At 36.4% G+C, this 26,026-nt stretch overlaps 2 protein-coding genes across 11 annotated transcripts in view; one reads left to right on the top strand and one right to left on the bottom strand.

Annotated features, from left to right (window-relative positions):
• atos (atos homolog atossa) overlaps nt 1-26,026 on the top strand; it is a 322,345-nt gene that overhangs the window by 286,825 nt on the left and 9,494 nt on the right. For all 10 annotated transcript variants that reach the window (XM_090400982.1, XM_090400981.1, XM_090400987.1 and 7 more), the window contains 2 exons: nt 8,992-9,051; nt 18,727-18,902. In XM_090400982.1, the coding sequence (XP_090257108.1) occupies nt 8,992-9,051; nt 18,727-18,902 (236 nt within the window). The remainder of the gene's footprint in view (nt 1-8,991; nt 9,052-18,726; nt 18,903-26,026) is intronic.
• The window catches only part of LOC150101315 (uncharacterized), a 338,578-nt gene continuing 313,826 nt past the window's right edge, over nt 1,275-26,026 (bottom strand). Inside the window, exon 5 of the mRNA XM_090400991.1 lies at nt 1,275-1,580. The gene's annotated coding sequence lies outside the window, so the exon portion shown is untranslated. The remainder of the gene's footprint in view (nt 1,581-26,026) is intronic.

Genomic DNA, 26,026 nt, shown 5'->3' with positions numbered 1-26,026 from the left:
TCACAAAAGGCTAGCATATTGCTAAAACAAGAGCGCCCCTTCACAAATCCATGTTGACTCTCACAGATAACATTACCCTCATCTGCCCAATGATGTATACGGTCCTTCACTACTTTCTCCAAGATCTTACTAACTACTGATGACACACAAACTGGCCTATAATTAAACACTTCCAGTCTGCTACCACCCTTATGCAATGGCATAAGGGTGGTAGCAGAGTAGTATCTTACCTTCTTTCCATTCCATGGGCACCTTTCTTGCAGCCAGACTTTCATTGAAAAGGCAGGTCAAAGGCACTGTCAGTTCCCTAGCACATTCTCTCAAAACTTGTGGTGAAATACCATCCAGTCCCACAGCTTTACTGACATCCAGAGTACTCAGTATTTGAAACACACTCTCCTCCTGTACCTCTAAACCTCGAACCTGCCGAATCCCTCTAGCATTAAAACCGACTCATCCAAGATGAAATACTCCAATAAAGTGTTCATTGAACTATTCCACTATGTCCTCCGCATCAGTCACTCTATTCCCACCTTTATCCCACAATATCATTCTTCCACAGTCATTTCTCCTCCTACTGGCCATATCTAAAAAATTCCCTAGCATTTTCTTTGGATCTTAGGGCCAATCTCCTCTCATATTCCAGTTTCGTCTTCCTTACCATACTAGTCACTCTTCTGGCCTGTGTCTTATACTCCATGCATCTTCTCTTCACCTGTCTCTTTATATCTCTTCCATAGCCTCTTTTTTGCATGCAATTCCTGTTTAATATTGTTTGTCATCCACTTTACTCTAAATTGTATCCTCTTGCTATGTTATGCTGTTTTTCAGCACTGGTAGGTTATCAGGATGATCCTGATAAACTATCTTTGAGAAATCCCCAGAGCAAGAAGTTGCAGGGGGATGTTGTATCAAGACACTGCAACCACTGTTGCTATTCGTGGCCTGCTCCACAACGGCAGTAGCAACTTATTCACTTATGAACTGATTAGTTTGCAACCTGGTCTAACTCCCAACGATCCTGTTTCTTCAAATCAGAGCACATGGAGATAGTGGACCTTGTTGACATTGTTCAAGCAATGAAATTTGCAGAGTGCAGCAACACTCTGCAAATTTCTGATGGAGGGGGGGGGAAAGTAGTTTCAAAATTCGCCACCAGGGACACTGTATGATATACTGAATGTAGATGTAGTAATATTTCTACAGCCTGTTGATTAGCATTATGGTATGCTAAGTTTTAATTCATAGTGAAGAATTTATGGACACACAACACGTATTAGAATAATCACTTTATTTATCATTAAGAAAGTAACATTCAATGTTTTGACCTCTGTATTGTTATCATCAGGAAAACATAAATATGTACAGGATACATGCTACACTATACAAAAGTAAGATGAATCTAAATGTTGGTTAATCATTTAACCTAGCCTGACCTCTGGTGAGGGGAAAAAAAAACCTACATTAAACAATTTTGAAAGTTCTTTTGTATTAAGATTTTCTTCTGTTTGGGATTGTCCTGGATGCTATATGGATTGAAGATGGGTCCTCCAAATTCTTTGAATAATTAATCCATCATTCTAAAAGAAAGGAATGTCAAGTTTTAAAATTTTCAGAAAAGTTATTTTTCAATAATATAAGTTTGTCATTTTCACATATGAAATATTGGTAACCTATAGCATATCATAGTAAATCTGGAAACTCTGATCTAGAGACCAAACATGGAACTTTGAAAGCCACTCTGAACCTCCACTAAAGGAGGGGGGGGACGGCTACACTAGGCAATAAAAACTGTTCACCATCTAATTATTTGGATGAAGTTGCACTCCAACCAAAAGCCTTCCTTTTGAATTCTATTGTGTCATCGATGTGTCAGTGAAAGTCATTCAGTTGTAGCTATTTCAGTTAACTACCAGTGAGCCAGGCATAAATGTTTAGTTTCACATATTTCATGGGGGAAAGTTCTATAGACTGAAGCCAGCAGTCAGATATCAAGACGGTGCTTTTTTTTTTTTTTTTTTTTTTTTTCAAAAGGGTATGGTACTTGTTCTTTTCCTGCAGGAAAAACTGAAGATTAAAAGGATATGAAAACAAAATAAAAAAAGTATTTACCTATATTGTTATTTCATAGTATGATAACGTTTTCTTTCGTTAGACATAGCAGCTTCATCGTTGTAAGCTAATTCGTTGTTGGCACGCACACACATCCCTTAGACGTCTTCATCGAAGGAGTGTGCCCATCTTCTTTACTGCAAGAATTTCAATTTGTTTACATGATGCACATCCAGATCTCTTATTTTGATAATTTAGGCAGTTATACTTTTTAGTGGTCATTTTTTTTTTTTTTTTTTTTTTTTTATCAACAGTCCAGCAACCTGACCAATCATTTGTCTGTCATGCCTTGCTGTTGGCCGGGGAACTATCAGCTACAAAAATAGTCTTTTATACATTTTTTGTAGCTAACTATTCACTCATTTTCTAACTTGTTTTTAATTTCTTAACTGTGGAAGGTGAAAATAAACTACTTATTCTTTTTATTTTGTACTTTATCGTTCAAGACAGTTTTTACATTACTTCTTAGAGATTTAAATAAATAGAACATCTGTGAAAGTTAGAATAGTAAAATGATTTATTTAACAAGTTTGAGCGGGCAGGAGCAAATCAAGCCATGTTATACTTGGTCTTGAGGCAGGACAAGAGAATATGTTGAGTGCTTCCTGTTTGTGTGTAGTTAGTATTAGAATGACAATGTGGTGAAAAATATCTCCCTCTGCTGACATCATAACAGCACAGATGGGCAAGCAAAATAAAATAAAGTTTTACCATTGCACTAAAAAGTAGTATACTGTCTTAGTGAAAAATAGAGTAATTGGAGTATTTCATTTCACGTAATTAAAAATGACTGGAATGAACATCATACTGCCTAGCAGAAACCAAACAAAGTAACAAGTTTACTAATAAATTAAAGACTTAATTCAGTATGTTAGTCAAGTAAATAATTGTTTAATATCCAACTAGTTTCACTGACTAATATCTGTCAGCATTTTCAGGGATACACTGGTAAGCAATGGAAAGTAACAAAAACTATGAAACTAACTGACAATTTTAAAAATTATATAAAGTTATCACTGTGTGTGATACAATATGTGTGTCATTTCTTTTTGGTTAAATGATCTAATTAGAGTTTTCCATATATCTGGTAGGATTAGGCCTTGATTCTTATTTAAGTTACCTGTTGAACGGGCGACTGTAGCAGCTTCTTTGAATGTTCTGGAATGGTAGTTCTCTTCTATGTAGGGCATATGACATATCCCATTCAATATTATGGCTGGTAGAGGCAAAGTGGGAAGAAAGGCCTGATATATCTTGTCTGTTATTCCTTACATAGCCTATGTGTTCTTTCTTTCTTGTTTCAAAACTTCTACATGTCTGTCCGATGTAATTGATGCCGCATGAACAGGGTATGCTGTAAATTCCAGAGTATTTGTAGAAAGGATGGCTATCGTTTGGGGATCTTATAAACTTTTGAATGGTCTCAATAGGTTTGAAGGTTACTCTGATATTGTAGTTTTAGAAGAGCAGCTAATTTTTTTGGATGTGGTACTAACAAATGGAATTGTTATAGAGCTGATGTATTGGGTTTCATCTCGTTGTCTTTGTGGTATGTCATTAAAGAGAATCTTGTTGATGAGTCTTGTAGGGTAGCCATTTAGGGATAGATCTCTGGATATTTTCATTAATTCTTCTTGTAAGTCGTCAGGATCTGTGGTACACTGTATAGCTTTTTTTTAAGCATATGGATAATGCTGAGTTTCTGGGATATGTGGTGAGATGAATCGAAATGGAGGTAGCGTCCAGTGTTGGTAGGTTTTCTATATACCGACAGGTTGATGCTATTGTCAGTTTGTTTCTTAATATGGACATCTAGGAATGGAAGTTTATTATTGTTGGGTCGTCCTATCTTGCTGACTGATCTAATTATGATGGTTAGCTGAACTTATCCTTGCTTCTTTAAATTCTGTTTTTTATTTGTCAGATGTTGATTGATACTGATCCGAACATAAGGAAATTTATATTATCCTGTGCCACCTTATATTCAGATTAGTCTATATAATATAGAGGAAACAATCGTCAACTAACGTTTACAGTCTCACTTTTCTACAGGCCGAGGTTAATATTATCATTTAAGGCTTCTGCAAGGTCTGATAAATTTTTATGAGCGGTGCAATGAAAGAAAATCAGGCAAACATTAAATTGAATTCAATGAAACAAAACATTGAATGCAGGGTTATATAACATGTACATCTAAGCATAACTTTCTAAACCAGATAATGCAATTGAACAAATCCAAAATATCTCTGAGATACAGGTAGGTTTTAAGATTAAAGCTACAAATCTTAGATCTTATTATTCAAGACATAAGCGTTTCTGTCACAACTTGTTTCTATTCTATGAGACAAATCAAATCATCTACACATCAATTTAGTTCTGGTACTCAGAAAAAATACAATGCAATAGGTATCAAACATTCAACTCTTAGTTCTCTATATTCTGCCAATTAATAGAAAATAGTTTTCGCAGTTCAAAGTTCCAGAATTCACAATAAATATTTTTATATTTTTATGGCTTCTCTAATTCACTTCTTCTAGTCTATAAACACTAAATTGAATTACAAGGCAAATATCAATTGAAGGGGGAAATACTTTAGTGCTCATTCCTTCGACTATTTATAGTTAAACACCTCAGCTAGGGTATAGGTATATTAGGCGGAATTAACTTTCATTTGCTTCACACTGGATGTAAAAAGGATAAGTCTTACCGGGTTATAACTTCTGTACATTGAATTCATTTAGGCACATTTTCAAAATTCCTGTTAACTAATTACCGTGAGGAAACACAATTCAAAGAAATCTTCGCTATGTTAACTGAAATATTAAGCACAGAGCTACATAAGTCTTGACAAATTAGATTTCCATCATGTACTAATTCCTTATCTTCCACTCTGCAGCTTTCTTCCTTTACTCTTTAGGAATCTATTGTAATATCAGAATTCCATAGAGGTAGTTTTTAATGCCTATTTATTCCCGGTCCTTGTCGATTTTTCTGCATATCTAAGCTCGCCCTTCGTTACACACAACCGGTTTCTTCGCTGTTCCCAAGCTTTCTCTTCTTGTTTACTTTCGTTTTCCAATTAACTGCATTTATTGTTCCTGCCAAAATCCAGTTCTAGCCAGTTTAGCTTACATCTACAGGCTTCTCTCCATATCATAGCCATTCACGTTCTAAGTACACGCTAACTAAAAATAACTCCGTTTCTCCTTTACTAGCCAATCAAATTCAATCAGAAGAATTACATAAAATCATATCAGCAAAATTCCACATATTTACATTATTTTATTTAGAAATAATAAATAAAGACATAATCCATAATTCACATAAAATACATTTAAATATGATAAATACAAATTCTTATAATATATATGCACAGCTTCTTACAACATTAACACAGGAATAAATAAATTAAATTGAATGACATTTTAATAAAGAGTCCTTTGATTACCAATACAAATCCCAAAATTAGACAATAATAAAACATTCCTAAAGTAATTATATGAATAATATTTTATGAGCAAGAGATTAACATCGAACATTATTTGCAAATGTTGCTTAAGTTATGGCAGATTATGTTAAATGTGAATGAAGTATTATAATTCTCAATTATCTTCATTCACAATTTAACAATTATCTTTTTCTAGTTCCAATGTGAATTTGATAGTGTTGTGGAAGCAATTAATTTTGTTTAGATAATCCATTAGTTCTTCTTTTTTGTGATTCCAAATGATGAATTGTCAACATACCTAAACCATGTGTTGGTTTAGGGGTAATTTGGGATAAAATTTGAGTTTCCAAATTTTCTAAGAATAGGTCGGCACAAGAAGGAGAGAGAGGGCTATCCATGGCTAATCCAGTAAGTTCTTTGTAGTAGGTTTTTTGCAATGTAAAATAATTCGAAGTCAAACAATGCTTGAACAACTTGGTGATGTTTGGTGGGAACAAGTTTTCTAAGATGTCGATGACTTCTGAAACTGGAATATTTGTGAATAGAGATGTGATGTCCAGGCTAGCCATAATATTATCTTCAGAGATACGGGTGTTTTTTAATTTCTCCAAGAAATGTTGCGAGTTCTTGATATAAGAATCCATGTTGTGAATGTATTGTTGTAACATTTTGGCTAGATATTTTGATAGTTTGTACGTAGGGGAATGGATACCATCTACTATTGGACATAGTGGTGTACCTTCTTTATGGATTTTGGGAACACTATATAGTCTTGGAGTTAACAGATGGATTTTAGTTTTTTGATTAAGCTGCTTTTTAATTGTAGGTCATTGGCTATTGTGTGTGGAAGTAATGAGAAGGCTTTCTCTAAGTTGCAGATAAAGTCCATTTTTGGAATAGTAGTTTGTTTTAAGGCGAAATTGAATCCTTTTTTAAGAATAGAAATCTCTGGTTTTGTTAAGATGTGATTAGATTGGTTCACAATGACTTGGTTTCTGGTAAGGAAGGTTTAGAGTTGATGTGATTATCATATAGTTTAAATTTTTTAATTTATGTCTTTTTACTTTGATTGAAAGTTTTTGTATAACTTTTGTGAATCATGTTGTCCAAAAGTTGCCAAGTTTCCTCATCTAGGATATTAGAAACGTCTGTGAATAAGTCATAGTCATTCATTTATTTTACATGGCAAAAACCTATTACAAACAACTTACTGGATTAGCCATTGGTAGCCCTCTCTCTCCTTCTTGTGCTGACCTATCCTTAGAAAATTTGGAAACTCAAATTTTATCCCAAATTACCCCTAAACCAACCACATGGTTCAGGATGTTGACGACATCTTCTTCATTTGGAATCACAAAAAAAAAAAAAAAACCACTAATGGATTATCTAAACAAAATTAATTGCTTCCACAACACTATCAAGTTCACATTGGAACTAGAAAAAGATAATAAACTTCCATTCCTAGACGTCCTTATTAAGAAACAAACTGACAATAGCATCAACCTGTCGGTATATAAAAACTTACCAACACTGGACGCTACCTCCATTTCGACTCGTCTCACCACATATCCCAGAAACTCAGCATTATCCATATGCTTAAAAAAAGAGCTATACAGTGTACCACAGACCTTGGCAACTTACAAGAAGAATTAATGAAAATATCCAGAGATCTATCCCTAAATGGCTACCCTACAAGACTCATCAACAAGATTCTCTTTAATGACATACACAAAGACAACGAGATGAAACCCAATACATCAGCTCTATAACAATTCCATTTGTTAGTACCATATCCAAAAAATTAGCTCTTCTTCTAAAACTATACAATATCAGAGTAACCTTCAAACCTATTGCGACCATTCAAAAGTTTATAAGATCCCTGAAAGATAGCTATCCTTTCTACAAATACTCTGGAATTTACAGCATACCCTGTTCATGCGGCATCAATTACATCAGACAGACATGTAGAAGTTTTGAAACAAGAAAGAAAGAACACATAGGCTATGTAAGGAATAACAGACAAGATATATCAGGCCTTTCTTCCCACTTTGCCTCTACCAGCCATAATATTGAATGGGATATGAGTCATATGCCCTACATAGAAGAGAACTACCATTCCAGAACATTCAAAGAAGCTGCTACAGTCGCCCGTTCAACAGGTAACTTAAATAAGAATCAAGGCCTAATCCTACCAGATATATGGAAAACTCTAATTAGATCATTTAACCAAAAAGAAATGAACTTTCATGAAAATTACAATAAATATCTCAACAAATAAAACATTGTACTTGCGACATGCATATTGTATCACACACAGTGATAACTTTTTAGAATTGTCAGTTAGTTTCCTAGTTTTTGTTACTGTCCATTGCTTACCAGTGTATCACTGAAAATGCTGACAGATATTAGTCAGTGAAACTAGTCAGATATTAAACAATTATTTACTTGACTAACATACCGAATTAAGTCTTTAATTTATTAATACTAGTGGTCAAGAAAAAAGGTCATAACAAATTTATTGTAGCATTAAATGCACTCCTTCTTGAATTGAAACTTGCATGGAGACAGCCTAGAGTGAATGTGTTAATGAATAAACACAAAAGTAATTTAGAATTTTAAAATAGTTATAGTAAATATCTTAATAGACATAATGAAAATTGTGAAAAATTCATTGAATAACAAAGTTTATTTCAATTTTAGATAAACATAAAAATATTACAAATTTAGAAATTTGCAATTTCATAATGCAACATCAAGTTATGTCGTGCTGTACTGTTGTGTACTAACCCCCCCCCCCAAAAAAAGCATTGTCACGATATATACATGGTACAATTTTAACATTTCTCATATTGAAACAAATCATGAATAGTTTTCATGGTCTATAGTGTTTGGATATGTCCAAGAGTTACAATATCGAAACTATATACATAAATATTTGTTCTCTGCAGTATTAATTAGACACTTTCAGAATTAAAGAATTCCTTTAAATGCCTCGCTTATTCTATTAAATATGTCATTGGAGTAGACAAGGTGATAAAGATGACATGCAGATATCACCATCAGTGGATCCACTCCATGTAAATATTCTGCAGGTATATAGAATCTTACAAAGCAGTTTCCATTTTCTAACTCTTCCATCTATAGTAAAGAAAAATAACATGGGTTTATCTAACTATGAGACACTCATCCCATCCCACACAAAATTTCCAGCTTCTGAATCTTGCATTTCAACACCAATTGTGTTTGATGAACAAAAATCAGTATGTTACTGAATGCTTGTGTGGGAAGTATAAAAGATTCCTCAAAATAATATCCAGTGTTGATTTCTGAAGTCAGTGTTTAGGAATATTATTTTATTAAAAATATTACAGATGCATATTGATTTTCTATTTTAATATTGGAAGTCTTAGTTTATGCAAATTATTGATTAGGGTCACATCAATCTTGGAAAGAAAGGCTATCATGTTCCAAAAAGAGGAACAGTTCAAGTGGTAAGTATCACTTAATGATATTATCATAATTGTAGTGAGATAAAATAATGACTATTTATCTTTTAAGAATATACATATGTAAATGAGACCTATCATCAGCAGAGCACTAGAAAGCAATCAGTAAAAAGATGCTGTTCTTATAATTAGTTCATGACTTTTTTCATGGTATAGTTGACTCTCAACATAGCAAACTCCTACAGACAGCAGGAACAGTTTGTTATAATGGATAGTTTGCTATAGTAAATTTATTTTAGCACAGCATTGTGCCTATAGGAAATTAGGACTTTTCAATAGTTTATTGCAGTTTTGCTATGTAGTGAGAATCAACTGTATATCCACAGCATTTATCAATATAATATTATACATTTCACCAGCTTTATTGTTGGCTTCAAAAGGGTTATTTTTCTTTGTTTATGTAAATATATAAAAAAAAGTGATTGAGCAAGAGTAAGTGTGGTGTGGAATTCACAACCAACAAGTGTCTTGGATAGGGATTAGACTTAAAAGTGAACTGCTGTATTTATTTACAAATGCCAGGAGTATCAGAAATAAGGGAGATGAAATTGTTTCACTTATTGAGTTTATTTGCCCCAAAATAGTTGGAATGAGTGAAATATGGTTGAATGAAGATGATATCCTAATGGGAATAGAAATGTAAGGGTACAGCATTTTTCATGAGGACAAAAAAGGTAGGAGAAGTGTTGCTGCTAATAGCAAGGGAATTATGAAAGAGGGAAGTCTTTCATGTCTATATCATAATGGCAATGGTTTTGAGGCAGTGTAGCATGAGATGTGGAGGTTCTGGAAGAGAGATTTAGTTGGATGTTGCCATAGGCCGGGAAATGTGAAGGGTGGTGTTAGGAAATGTATAAGCAACTTTGGTTAGGGAACAAGGGAAGGGTGATTTTAATTATGGCAATACAGATTGGAATGACGAGATAGCATTTAGGAATAAAGGGAAATGGATTTCTCGATTTCTTAAGAGACAGCTATCCCAGGTAGTATGTAAAGAAGGTAAACGCAAGGATCGAGAGTTTTAGATCTGATTATTTCATCTGAGGGTTGTGTCTAATCACATGAAGACTTCTGCGAGGGAAGGATATATGTGGAATTATAAGGCTGGTGATTATGACAAGCTTAGGAGACTGCTTGGAGCTATAGCATAGAATGAGGAGTTGAACCATAAGGAAATAAATGCTTGGGAACTGACAAAGAAATACATAACAGCATCCATGTGCAAATGTATTCTGAAGGTCAAAAGGCTGAATGAGGTAGGTGTAAAATTGATGAATGAGGGAGTGGATTAAGCATGAAATTGGGGAGAAGAAGAAGAAGAAGAAGGTGCCTTGGAGACGGCACAAGATGAATAATGGTAATAATCAGTTGCCCAAAGAATATAAAGAGAAGGCCAGGAGAGTGACTCAGTTGGTAAGGATAACAGAAGTGAAGCATGACCAGAAATTAGTAAATCAGTCTAAGAAAAGTCCTTGAGTTTTTTTTGATATGTGGCAAATAGAAAGAAGAAGAATGCTGTTAATGGACGAAAGTGGGAGATTGGTGACTACTGCAGAGGACATAGCTATGTATTCAGTGAGCAGTTCATCAGGGTGTTTCATTCTCTGTGTAAAATCAGAAGCTCAGGTGTAGAGAATGAAATGACAGAAGATTTAATGGTGAGTGAGCAAGAGGTATATGAGGAGTAATGTAAGCTAGATGACAACAAGACCATGCATCTTAAGGGGTTCCAAGGAGTTTGTATGAGCCTTGGGCCTACCTATTTAACAAGCATCCTGCAATAGCACAAGTCCCAAAGGAGTGAAAGTAAGACAAAATTGTTTTACTTCACAAAGTGGTGATAAGGCTAAGGCAACAAATTATAGGCTGATCTGTATATTTGGAGTTGTAGTTAAAATATTGGAGAGGTTGGCGAGATATAGAATACAAAAGTGGGTTGATAACAGTATTATTCTTGGTGCTTGTCAGCATGCGTTAGTTAAGAGGCAGTCATGTTTTACCAACTTGCTTATGTGCTATAACAAGGTGACGAATGTATTCGTCAAGGGAGATATGTATCTTCTTCTTCTTTAGTATTCTGCAATTGAACAGGTTCTTCTTTTAGTAGCAGAAACTTTCCATCTCTTTCAAGGTTGTGTACCTATCTCCATTGAGCATGTCATCTAGCATTGTTTTCCTTCAATGGCATCTCTGATTATTCCATTCCCTCTCAGAATATGTCCGATCCAGTTTCCCTTGCTTCTTTTTATCCTCCTTAACAAACTTCTTTCTTCTTCTACTTTTTAAGACCTCTTCATTAGTTATTTTATCTGTCCATTTGATTTTTTCCATCCTTCTCCAAATCCATATCTCAAAGCTTTCCAAAATCTTAATTTCTTCTCTCTTCAATGTCCAAGTTTCAGATGCATAGAGGGCAACACTGCACACATAACATTTTATTAGTCTTTTCTTTAGGTTTCTATCCGTTTTACTTCTGAATAAATTCCATTTTCTATTAAAGGCATTTCTTCCCATCGCTATTCTTGCTTTTATGTCACTTATTTAGATTTATTTTATTTATTTTTATTTAGATTACCACACCACAAGTTGATCATTAAACTGAAGCAGATGAAAGTGGATAACGAGTTGGATAGGTGACTGGCCATCAGATTGGATAGGTGAGTGGCCATCAGATAGGTATCAGCAAGTTGTGTATGGGGGTTGAGCAGTAGCTCAGAAGAGGAAAGTCACTAATGATGTGTGACAGGGGTCTGTTTTGGAACCATTGTTATTTAATTTGTATATTCATAATATTGGGATAGGTTTAATTGGCAATTTACAATTGTTTGCAGATGATGCAAAACTCAGGAGAATGATGAGGAATCAAGCAGATTTTGTGGCCTTACAGGACTTGAATAGACTATAGAATTGTCATTCAGTGTTGCAAAGTACACTTGGTGGAGAAATTTTGGAGGAGGTTGAAGAGACAAGAGACCTTTGAATGGTGATGGACAAGGATCTGAAGTTCAGAGGTCACATTGAACAAGTATACACTCATTAGATTATGGCAAGAGATCAGATGTGATGGCAACGGTGCAAATGACCCTAACTTGCAGAAATAAAGATGTTCTTGTTCATTTGTATTATTATTACACCCTCTATGGAGTTGACAGACAGATCGTGGTTGGTTCATTCAACTGACAACATATTTATCATATAGAATCTTTATCATCATCATCAAATTCCTGACATGTACCCTCAAGGGGTGTACAGGATATGATAGTACCTACATGAAAAATTTACATCATTACTAACATCCTATCTACAATTTTTCCTCCAAATCAGTCTGTTACTTGTCAAGACTCCAACAGTATCAGATCTTATATTTCTATCGTCTAAGGCACTTTGTACCGTATCAATCCATCTATATCTCAGTCTTCCTCTGGGTCTTTTTCCTGCCAACCTGGCAGAGAACACTTGTTTTGCTAATCTTTCCTCGCCCATTCTGTTTAAGTTGACCAGGAATGCGTTAGCTCTGCTAACGCATTCCTGGTCAACTTAATTCCTGGATGCCGACAATGTCAAGTTCTTTCTTAATATCCTCATTTTTAATATGATATTGCCATTGATGTCATCTGTTCACTCCTCTAATCTTTCTCAGGACTATCATATCTGCGGTCTCTAGTCTTTGGTCGATCCAGCTCTCAGATCGATAAGTTAAAACTGGTTTCAACACTGTCTTGTATACAGCTAATTTAGTGTTTTGACTAATTTCTCTCTTATTCCATAGACTTCCGACCACACCAGCTTTGTTGATTCTGTTGTCTATTTCCATATTTAATTTACCATCTTCACTAAAAATCATGCCTAAGTTGCTGAAATGTTTTACTTATTCCATAGTTTCTCCATTCACAACGATTCTGCATGTTTTCATCGTCTTTGTCTTTTTATTGCTGACCTTCATGCCATATCTATTACAACAGTTATTGAATTTAGTTAGGGAATCTTATAGACTTATAGCGGATTTATTTAGAAGTATAACATCATCTGCATAAAGCAAAGAACTGACATTAACATTGCCAATTCCGATATCATGTTTATTACCACTTTCCTTCATAATGTGATCCATATAGATAATGAATAACAGAGAGGATAATGTACATCCTTGTCTCACACGAGATTTATCATTAAACCATCTTCCTGTACTTCCTTCAATTCTAACTGCTGACTTACAACTCAAATAAAGACTAAGTATTGCTTCATATAATGCTCCATTGACACCATATAACTGTAGTGTATTGAATAGCTTCTCTCTTGGCAGCTTGTCATATGCCTTTTCCAAATCGACAAAACTTAAATACAGATCTTTGTTATATTCCCATGCTTTCTTAGCTATTTGTCGTAAAGTGAAAATCTGATCCTGACAGCCTCTATTTGGCCTGAATCCAGCTTGTTCTTCACCAAGCTTTTCTTCCACAATCCTTCTCAACCGTTTCTCAAGTATACTGGAATAAATCTTGCAAGGAACACTCAGTAAGGAAATACCTCTGTAATTCTCACATTGAGTTTTATTTCCCTTTTTGTATGTGGGTACTGTTAGAGATCTACTCCAATCGTAAGGAATTCGTCCCTCTGTCCGGGTCTTCTGAACCATGCAGTGCAGCCACTAAAACTTTTATACCACCATACTTCAGCATTTCTGGTCGAATATCATCTACTCCTGCTGCCTTTCCACATTCCAAGCCTTTGATGGCTTTTTCTACTTAAAGTATGGATATGTATTCCTGACTGTATGCCTGTTGAGTATTTTTTACCACAGTGCTATCACTGATTGTTTCATTTAGCAATTTTTTGAAGTGATTACTCCATACTTCAAGGATATCTTTTTTTCCCATTTTCATGTCACCTTTATAATCTCTAACTCCTTTTACAACTCTCTTTCCTCCATTCCTAAGCATCTTCAACAACCTCCAGAATAATTTTGCCACCTTCTTGATATTTATTTTCTATATTCTTGCCAAAGTCCTCGCATGACTTTTGTTTAGCTAGTTTTACACAGTGTTTAGCTTTCTTACATTTGTCTCTGTATTCTCTAAGCACACAAACTTACTTATTTGCCAGGAACTTTTGATATGCTTTCTTCTTTTCCTTCACTGCCTGTTTAACTTCCTGTGTCCACCATGGAGTTCTGATTTTTCTATCCTTACAGACAAGCTCGCCACATGCCTCTCTGGCTGAATCAATCAGAGTTTTCTTCAAGGCTCTCGACTGAATCTCCAAGGTTTAGTTCCTGTTCTCAAATTCTTTAATTTTTTCTTCAATAATCTTTGTGTATTTTAGTTTACAGTTCACATCTGAGAGCTGCTCAACTTTTATTCGCTTTAAAACTTTCTTACATGTTATTCTTTTCAATATGAAATTCAATTTTATCTTGCTCAAGACGAAATAGTGATCACTTCCAATTTCAAATCCTCTGTACACTCTGGTGTCCTGCACCAGGGAGAAAACATCACTATCAACAATAACATAGTCAATGAGACTTTTCTTATTCCTTGCTTCTTCTCTCCATGTGAATTTATGCCCATTTTTATGTTGGAACATGGTGTTAGTAATAACCAGTCCATGTCCTGAGCAGAAATCCAACAGGTATTTGCCATTATTATTAGCTTTGCTCTTTTCTCCAAATTTTCCCAAAATATTTTTGTATGTCTGACAATCATTTCCTACTCTGCTATTTAGATCCCCAACAAGGATCAACTTTTCCTTTTTCATTGTGTCAGTTGCTTTCTCTGAAGCAGCAGTCTCCAAAGTGTGGTACGCGTACCCCAGGGGCATGAAAAAACGGTTTTATATTGATAGGAAATAAATTAAGTAATTAATTAAAGATAAAGAATATTACTTTCTTTCATCAATTAAATATAGACAAAGATGTTAAAAAAATTCTTGTAAACTTAAATTTGCGAGTAGCGCACATCGGGCGACTTTGCACACATAATCGTCCGTGGCAAAGCTGTCGTGTTTTTTAAAACTAGGGAGCAAATCTCTTACTTCTTATCATTGCCATTGTTTGTAGAGCATCCTAGTGTTGTTGACAAGCCCAACTAGAGAAGGAAAACTGCTTAGTTATCTCTATCTACAGATGACACCACAGTTGTATTAATTATTTGACTATTAGTAGTAGGAAGTTTAACGATTTTTTTGTATATATATTGTTTCTGTCAAGTCCAACGCCTTTTTGTGCTTACTTTTACGTTTACACTAGAAATAATGAATTAATATTATCAAAATTGCTTACATTTTTAAAAAGTGTTTGATATTATCAATAGTAAAAGAATTATATTTAAATTTTACAAATTAATCCTCACAAAATGGATAAATGGTTAAAAAATTTCCTCCAAAGAAACCGTGAATTGAAGATAATTATGATAGTACTTCTACATTAGACGAACAACAAGGAAAAAATAGGCTTGATTCTTCTATTCAAACAAGTTTGTTATCAATCAAATTAAGTGATAAAAAGATTAATCTGAAACTTAACAAAACCTTGCCCAAGAAAGTTCGAAATTATCAAGAAGACTACTTGAAATGGGGATTTACATTGACGATAGTCAACAATGAACCTCGTCCTACATATGTATTGTGTCATGAGACACTATGTAATGGAAGTATGAAACCATCATTATTAGTAAGACACCTAAAACTAAACATCCTGAACATGAACACAAATCTTTACAATTCTTTGAACGATGTTTGCAGACATGTAATTCTCAATCCAGCAACTTAAAAAAATTCACTAAAATTAACGATAAATATTTGGAGGCATCTCTTGAGGTTGCATTCTTAATTGCAAAAGACCGAAAGCCACACACTCAATTGGGGGGGGGGGGTATGCGCTATTTATTTTTTCTGTCTTGGGGGTACGCGATCAATAAAGTTTGGAGACCACTGCTCTAAAGCATCAAAAAATTCCTCCACTTCTACCTTAGTAGAACCTTCTGTGGGACCATAGACACAAATAAGTCTCATTGTCCAATTCCCCATTCTGATATTTGCCCACATCACTCTACTTGAGACTGCCTGCTATTCAAGAAGATCAGCCTCGTATTTTGTGTTGAATACTATGGCTACTCCTTTTCCTTGATTGTCATTGCCTAAATATAACATTTTGCATTTATTGCTCAGAAAGATCTCGCCAGTTTTGGCCTTTTTTGTTTCAGTCACCCCTATTATGTCGATCTGGTACTTATCTAATTCCTCAGCTAGCTCCATTTCTTTGCGATTCAGACTTCTTATGTTGATAGTACTGATCTTTAACTCTGGTGATATTGAGTTGAGGTGTGTTTTAGGATTTGTTCCAGTATCTGACTTTTCGCTGTTCGCCCTGGTTCCCCGGCGAAAACAACGGGGGCTTTGTTTAATCGGGCAATGCCCCAGCCGGCATGAAATTCTATCATGTTGTACTATCATTTAATATTGTGGTTTAAGCCAATAAGAATACAATTTTTCCACCCCATCCTTGTTCGTTCAGTATCCAGGTAGATACCCAACAGGGTGCACCACGAGAAAGTGAGGATTAGACATTATGTCAGAAGCCTTGGTCAGTTCTCTGCATTCTTTTAAAGGCTATGTGGAGGTCTCCTCTCAATTATACAGCTTTGACCCTTAAGCACCCCATATAGAATCTTAAAGTCCTTAACACTCCTTGCATTAACATATTCTGGTAATTCTCACACCCTTCTTCATAACTTCCAGGAATGACCTTTGGTTCTTCCCTTCTCACCTTCTACTCTTTTTTATAATCCCCTCTAGATTAATCTGATAAAATCCTCTCACTAGTTTAAATGTCTCTATCATATCACCTCTTCTATCCACCACGCTCTGCAATACACATCTCTTCAACTTCTCTCCATAGCCAGAATTCCAAACTCCTGATATTGTCTTAGTTACTCGTCTCTGGACCCTCTCCACTGTCTCCACATCACATCAAAAACCAGGTGACTAGATATGAGCACAATAGTCCCAGAATGGTCTAACCACTTCCTTATCCTTGCATGTTAGAATACTTCTTATCATAGCAGCTACGATGTGCAACCTTTCCAACCCTAGCAATATGTGCTCTAAAGTTCAGTCTACTGTCAACCATCACTCCCAGATCTCTAATTTCATCCACTTCCTGCAGTACAGCACCATCAATATAGTACATATTGATGGTGTACTATATTGATTGAGCCTTATATTTCTGCACTCCAAAATGCAACACCTTGCACTTATTGAAGTAGCACTGCTGAAGGGATTCAGCAGTGCTACTTCTGATTCTTCCCAACTTTGCATCATCAGCAAATAACTGGTGATCCCCAGTAAGTCCACATGATATATAATTTACAAAGAAGTTAAACAGCAGGGGCCCAAGATCCATCTAATCAAGAGTGCAAGGTGTTGCGTTTTATCTATTCCCACCCTCTGCAGCTTGTACACCAACTTATCATGCGGTAATCTCAAATGCTTTTGCAAAGTCTAAGAATATCACTGTGTATGATTCTCCGTTATCTAACACACTCGTCACCTTATCATAAAATGCAAGTAAATTACTGAAACAGGACCTATCCTTTACAAATCCATGCTGACCTTCATAAAGAATGCCATGTCCATCAACCTAATTCTGTATTCTATTCCTTATCAGTCTCTCCAACACCTTGACTACAACTACAGACTGGTGTATAGACTTCTGTCTTAGAATCATGCTTGTGGAGTGGTACTATTTTGTCCTCTTTCCACTTCTTAGGAACCCTCCCCACTGCAAGACTTTCATTAAATAACCAGCTCGCGATGTGCCGAAATCCCCATGGAAGAAGAAAGTAGCGGGCGGGAAAAGATTGCAGAAAGTAAGAGGGCGTTATCGTAGCTAGTAACAGGGTGCTAGTAACAGAACACAAGGACTACATCCGGTTTCACCAATACAGCCACTCGGGTCTTGCTGACCATGCTCTGGATACCTGCCATAGAATACGGTGGAAGAAAGCCAGGATAATACACCGTAGCAAATACAGATATGAAAGGCTTTTCATGGAATCAGCTTCAGCCCTAAGAAACGATCCAAACCTCAACAAATTTGGCTGCATGAGGCTTCCTCAAATTTGGAAAACCTACATCAGAAGACCTTCAGCCCAATCGCCCAAGAATACCAACATTGCCCGCTAGAGGGCACCATCAGGACTTTAGGAGAAATAATGAGCTTCCTACTTCTTCCTCACTTACTGTTTGTTGTGCCTGCGTGCACGTGTCTTGTACTTAAGTTCTTGAAAATGGCAACGTGACGTTGCCGAAATATAGAAATATATTCAAATTTAATTTTAATGTAATATCCTAGTACGTTGTAATTTCCTTAAATTATATAGTGAAAATACGAAAAGTTGTAAACTTGCTGTACATTAAGCACTGTGAGTGCAAAGAATTAGATAATTTGGTTCCTTTTGATCTAGAGACCAAAAGATCATACTCTATCAAGCCACTTCAAGCCTTCCCTAAGGAGTGTGATATCTACAAACAACATCACTTAAAGAAAAATTTGATATAAAATATTAAACTTGTTTAAATAATTTGTAGATTACATACTACAGAAAAGCATATTGTATTTCTCCTGATTTTTCTTACTGTAGCTTTAGTTTTTATTTTTCCTTTCAGACATTATTTAATCCTCATCAGACTGTAGTGAAGATGTTTGTAGTACGCTATGAACTGTCAGATATGCCACCAAATTCACAGACGTTCCTTAGACAAAGAACGCTGTACATGCCTTCTGATGCCTCAGAAGATGATCCTGAAGCACATAAGTGGCTTCGCTACCTCATCCATCTCAGGTAATTTTTTTATTTTATTTCTTATCATTAGATAAATTCTCTGTAGATTACAGAAATCATTCTATTTGAAGAATTATTATTATTGTATGGGCACCTCCATGGAATCTGAAGACTCGTCACAAGAGACCCAATTTATCCATACAATCTATCATACCTCTTCTTGAACCCATTAAGAGACAAAGTGCTAACAACTGACTCTGACAACCCATCCCATTCATTCACAGCTCTTCAAGTGAAAAATCTAGTCCTCACACCTTTAACTAACCACACTTTTACTCAACTTCCAAGAATGTTGGCATTATCTTTGGTTTTCTACAGAAGATTTCTGGATAAGTTACATCTTCAAACCAAAATAATCTTTGTAAAACAGCTCCACATGGTAGTTAATCAACCTCACATCTTTTGCAAGACTGAAAGCTACTACAGTGAAGCTTTTAGTTTTGGCTGTTTTTTTTTTTTTTTCCTCTTCTGTAATCACAGTTTAAATATTATTATTCAAGACCTCCAACTCATTTGAGGTCTTGAATAATAATTAGACTCATCATGTGCGGCCCCATCTTAAACAATGCAGTCGATCACATCATACCATTCCTTAAACTCATTTTCTGTTTGTGCTCTCACTATCCTATTAGTCAATGCATTCCGAGGTCCAACCACCCTCCATGTAAAAAAGATACTCCTCACCCTCTTACACCCCCCCCTTCCATTTGTAACTTCCAGTGATGGTCCCTTGTCTTTGCTCCTTCCTTCTGATTCATGATACAAAAGAAATGCCCAGTTTTAACCCTTTAACTACCTCTCAACAGTTTGAATGTCTCAATCATATTACCTCTCCTTCTATCATCCAAACTCTTCAGTCTGCATGTCCTCATAGCTAATGTTGTACAGTGATGAAAGTTTTTCCACTGGTTATGCTATAAATTAAAGATGCCAAGAAATTATATTTTTGGTTTAATCCTTTATCCAAGTATAAGCAAACAAAGTTTGTGCATATAGTAACTTAATGACTGGGCAACTTGTATGTGTGTGTATATATAGAGGCTAATGACTTCACATCACTTGCCTTAGTATCCCATAATGTAAAGCACATATCCTTACAGACATGTATAATACTATGCATTATGGGAAGGGTCAATACCAGTCGTGAAGTTACTTTAGTGCAAACTTCATTTGCTTACACTTGGATAAAGGATTAAATACCAAGAAATTATATTCTTGGTATCTTTAATTTATAATCTATGTGTGACCTGATCAGGGCTTTATACAATGGAACCACAACTATGCCGAAACAAGAGCACTCCTTAACAAATCCATGCTAACCCTCACAGATAACATTACCCTCATCTGCCTAATTCTATATATGATCTCTCACTAATTTCTCCAAAATCTTAACACCCACAGAAGAAATACAATGGCTATAGTTTGACACTTCCATTCTACCACTGCCCTTATGCAATGGAACAATCTCATTCTCCTTCCATCTTTGCCTTATATTACTGTTCTGAGAAGTCCTCCTTCCTTCCTTCCAATGTGTCCAAAATATCTTAACTTTCTTCTGTCAATATCCCTAAGGAGCTTTAAAGTTCTACTGATCTTTTCTAACACCCATTCATTTCTATACCTTTCAGTATATGATATCCTTGGAGCTGTTAGTTCCTTTGCACATTCTCTTAAAACACATGGTGAAATCCTGCCAGTCCCATTGCCTTATTCACATCCAGAGAACTTAGTATTTTTAGTTCACTTCTAAACCTTAATCCCCCAACTGGCCATGACTTATAGACATCCAGCTAAATCTGGACGTCTATAAAAGTAACACCTGTTGAATAATACGGAGAAGTGCAATTTAGTCTCACTATTTCACCCACCTCACCTGGTAAGGAGGTTAAACTATCCCCCCCTCCAGCAATAAAACCCTATTAACAGCATGAATAATGTTATTCACATTACTAATCTTGCCTAGAAATTGTTATGTAATACGATGCATTTGTAGATTGTTTTAATTGTACAAATTTCTTAACCACCCAATATAGAAAGTTATTTATATTACTTTCATTTAGTGGTTTTTCCCATTTGTTTTTAGCTTGATTTTAGCTCTGAAACAGAAATTTCAGTTAAAAATTTTTGCAGCCAACTTACAGTGAAATGAATTTTATGGGAAAAAAAAATTTTTTTTCCCTTCATTTACATGTATGTAATTCTGATCTGTTTACTGTTTCTTTATTGTTAATAAAATGAAATAATAGTCATTTTTTGATAAACTGGCTGCCTTAGTGGAGAGTTAAGTAAATATATCTACCTGGTCTTGCCATAAATACTGTTATTACAACTTCCATACACCCTGGCGTTGTCCACAGAATTGCACAAGTCTGGTTCCATCGGTGGTGCTATGCACACACAACATTTGTGTGTTTATCAGTAGACAGAGTTGTCTAGCTGTACGTTTAACATGCAGCGGGGAGATTATGAAAACAATAACTGTAATAGCACTTCACAGGGTTGGAAGGTAGCCACTTGTTATTTTAACATGCTAAAAATACTCGGATCAGTAGGATGTTTGCACATCAGACTATTAATCATTATAATGATACAGAAGACTTAACTGACTGCCAAAGAACAGGTCAACCATGCTGCATTAGGAAGCAGCAACTTGTAAGGGCTCGGATCAGTACACAGAAGGATGTCATGTGTATTAACTGGTGATGAGAGCCTATCATCGTTCTACTGGACATTTCCTAACATCACAACTTATGCAGCAGAGGGTGATAAAAATCAAAATGCACTTCTCCAATGGTATGCAAACAACAGACACATCCTCTTCACAGATGAGAAGATTTTCACCATTTAACTGCCAAAATGTATGCCCCAGATGGTCATACAGCATGTGTCATAGCACCCAGGGTTCAGAGGTAATGATTTAGTGTGTGTGTGTGTGTGTGTGACATATTATTATTACGGGCGACTCCAGGAAGTCCTTAGACTCATCGAGGAAGGCCCTAAACATCATGTCCACACAACTATACGACATTCTCACAGTATCTATCATACCATGCCTTGAACTCGCTCACTGTCAACAGACTCTGGAAGCTTATTCCACTCATTTACCACTCTAAAAGTAAAGAACCCGGCACTAACACCCTTGCTAACCACACTCTTGCTCAGCTTCCATTGATGTCCCCTAGTTCTCCCACCACCAGCACCAGTCCTGATCTCAAAAATATCCTCTGAATTAATCCCATAGAAACCCTTTAGCAATTTGAATGTCTCAATCATATCTCCCCATTTCCTCCTATCAACCAATTTCTGCAACCCACAAATCTTCAACTTGTTCTCATAAGGTTCATTCCATAGACCTGCTATCATCTTGGTCACTCGCCTGGATTCCCCCCCCCCCATCAAGAAGAAACCTAGGTGACCAAATCTGGGCACAGTAGTCGAGATGAGGTCTTATCAAGCTCGGTACAGAGGAACAATAACTTGCTTGTCTCTGCTCGTCAAAGTATTTTTCAACAACCAAGTGAGTTGATGAGCTGATTGAGCCAATTTTGCAATGTGTCCCCCTAAACTTCATCTCCCTATCCACCAACACTCCCAAGTTGGCTTCATCAATCTCCTGGAGTACAGTTCCACCAATGTCGTATACTGCTGCTAATCTTTTCATTCCAAAATGCATAACCTTACATTTTGTCACATTAAATTAACATCCATTCTCCTTAGCCCAGAACTCCAAGCTATCCAAATCATCCTGCAAGATTTTGACATCTTCTGCATTCACTATTGCCCTACCCAACTTTGCATCATCAGCGAACAAATGAACTGTTCCTCTTAGATCCTTACCTATATCGTTAATGAACAAATTAAACAGCACACCACTAGTCACAGGCCATCTGTTGGACTCTACTCCTGAATAAACTACTCTCTGATATCTCTCCATCAACCACCCTCCTATCCATCTCACCAACCCTATATCCATTCCCATATGTTGCAGTTTGCGGATTAGAATTCCATGTGGTATCCGGTTAAAATGTCTTAGCCAGGTCCAGCAGTATCACTGTAAACCCATTACCCTTAACCAGTTCAGCCGTCACTGTGTTATGAATCTTGAGCAAGTTACTGAGGCATGATCTACCCTTCACAAAGCCATGCTGTCTGCCGTACAGTATCTCATTTTCATCAATCCATTCCTGTATTTTTTCTTTGACTACTTTCTCCAAGACCTTGACAATGACTCCTGATATGCTGATGCAACAGTAGTCTTGGATCCTCCTTTATGCAGCGGAACTATTTTCCCCTCTTTCCACACCTTTGGGACTAAACTAGACCCGAGACTCAGATTAAACAACATGGTAAAGGGCACTGATAATTCTTTAGCCGCTTCACGTAAGACCCGTGCGGTATACCATCCAATCTCACAGATGTATTCACATTAAGGTTCTGTAATAGACTATTCACCTCCACTTCATTCATCACAATTCCCGTATAAACTAATGGTTCCTTCAATTTTCAATGTCACCACCTGAATGATGTACTCTTGCAAAATGCTCGCTCAGTAATTCCACTATATCGACTGATTCAGTGACCTCATTACCATCGGCATTCCTTAAAATCATTCTGCCATGTACAGTTTTTTTTTTTGCTTGCAGCATATTGAAAGAACTGTTTAGGATTCGCTTTAGCTTGCATAGCTAGTTTCCTTTCATAATCCACTTTTGCTTTTTTTTACCACACTCGTTACCCTTCTGGCCTGCGCTTTATACCATTCGTGTGCCTGCAGGTCACCTTTCTCTTTAAATTCCCTCCACAGTTTTTTCTTTTTTTGCAGCTCAAGCTTAATGGTGTTATTCATCCATTTAACTCCTACTTGTTTTACTATTCGGATCCTAGGCATACAATCAGCCATAACCTCCTGTAAATGCTCCTTGACCACTTCCCATGCTCTAATGACATCCAGCCCTTGCAGTTTTACATGCCATGGCACTGAACCAAGCAATCTCCTAAGCTTGTCAGCACGGTAATTTCACACATACTCTGTCTTAATTGAAAATTCCACACCTTTATAGCCACCTCCCAGGTGGCTAAAGATCACTTATTATCACTCTCACCAATAGGTGGCAACATGGTCCTATTCATTACAGTCAAATTCTCAGATGCTATTACCGGGGCAAGCACTCTCAAACCCTTAGTATTTTCAATTACATGCTGTCTCAGATAGTTATCCCTTAATAATTGAATAAAATCCATTTTCTTCCTCACATGTGTCCTCTCCTCCTTCCAATCAATGTTACCATAGTTGAAATCCCCCATAATAATTACCCTCCTTCCACTCATTTCATCAATTTGTTTATGCATACTATCTCCATCATCTATTCCATCACCTGGTTTATAGCAGCACCCAACTGTACATTTTGTTCTGCCAGTCTCAATCTCACACCAAATAGCCTCAAATGAGCTCTTTCCACTATCCTGCAATACAACTTCAATTCTCTTTGGCTGCAGTTCATCAGCTATCATCAATAACACTCCTCCCCCATTTTATTCTCTCTGTCCCTCCTAAACACACTATAACCTACACATTCTATCCCACTAAGTATATCGTCTTCCATCAGCCATGTTTCACTAATGCCAATAACCTGTGGCCAGGAAGAGCCAACCAAGGCCAAAAATTCTTTCTTCCTTGTTCCTAATACTCCTGGCACTAGGAACAATATCGGGTACATTATATACATTCTTACACTCAACTGTCTCACTGATGTCCACATATCCCCCCCCCCCTTGGTAGTTCTAGTTTCCCTGGTTCTGCACATCCATTTTCACTTCATTCAGCAACACTTTTTCCAGTCCCCGCACACCATCCATCTTGTATAAATCCTTTCGCCCATCAACTCATTCCACACTGTCTGCATAACCTGCGCATAAAGTCATTTGCCTGATTATGGCCCTCCTAAACTCCTGTCTGTTGTACCGCAGCAACAGACTCACCATCCTAACTCTGTCACTCTTTTCTTTTGCTACCTTTAACAATACTTTCAAGTCCTCATAAAAAATTTATACCCACCACAACTATCAATTCTTTCACCCTCTGTTTTTGCGCTCTAATACTCTCACTTACATCCTTAAATTTCGCACCCGGTAAGTACGAATTAGTTAAACTCCCATCTATCACACCTCTTAATAACAAGTCACCATACAACACTCTTTCCTTCATTTATGAAACTCTCCCACTCTTACGCTTATTTATCCTTTCAAACACTTGTTTATTTCCGTTAGCCGAGGCACTCTGGAAAGAGTTTTGCAGGTGCTCCAACTGCCGCTGCACACTGTGTATTACTCCGCATAACCCAATCTCACTCCTTACAAATAATTCCTCATTTATTTCATCATTTAAACCATTTTCTCTCTCTCTTTGATCACTGCTCTCATTGCCATCTTGTACAACATCGCAATTCCCTATCAAGCCACTAATTTCACTCACATTCTGGCTTTCTTCAACCACAACAATCTCACAACCTGACACATACTTCAATTCCTCACTCTGCTTGCACATTCTCCAACCACCATCATTTTCCATCCAAACTCCAGCCTCTTTCGGGAAAGCATACATATCACACTGGACAAACTCCCTCACATTACAGTTTTTGAACAAAGGTGTCGTATTTTTGGACGCCATTATCTTTCATTGTATTGGCCCCATGTGCTATTCTATGAAACGTATCGTTAAAATACTAAGTTAAATAAAACGGAATTCACACTAAAATCACACAGACACAGCAAGCTACCAAAAATAAACAATGCTACGTTAAGATTTAAACCAATATTCCAATTTTCACTCAAAATTATACTTAGCTTTCGGGAGCTCTCTGAAAACACTACACATATCAGTGGAGATATATCCGAATTGCATTTCTGTGAGAAAGGGATCAAAGTCTTTACCAAAGTGTATCAAGACACTGTGCTGGAACCTTTGGTATGGCTCCTAAACAAGGTGAGGACCAGATATCATACTCTGAATCCATTGGACATTAAATTGTCCAATGGATTCAGAGTAATCAACAATCAGCCTGAAGGAGGATTTGGAGCAAGCAGTGGCACCGTTTCCATTGGATGTTGTGTGTGTGTGTGCGCTG

The sequence above is a fragment of the Typopeltis vanoorti genome, chromosome 11, assembly GCF_054136105.1.
Source record: "Typopeltis vanoorti isolate ZY-2024b chromosome 11, IOZ_Tvanoo_1.0, whole genome shotgun sequence".
Classification (NCBI taxonomy): domain Eukaryota; kingdom Metazoa; phylum Arthropoda; class Arachnida; order Uropygi; family Thelyphonidae; genus Typopeltis; species Typopeltis vanoorti.
This window is presented reverse-complemented; position numbering and strand designations above follow the sequence as displayed.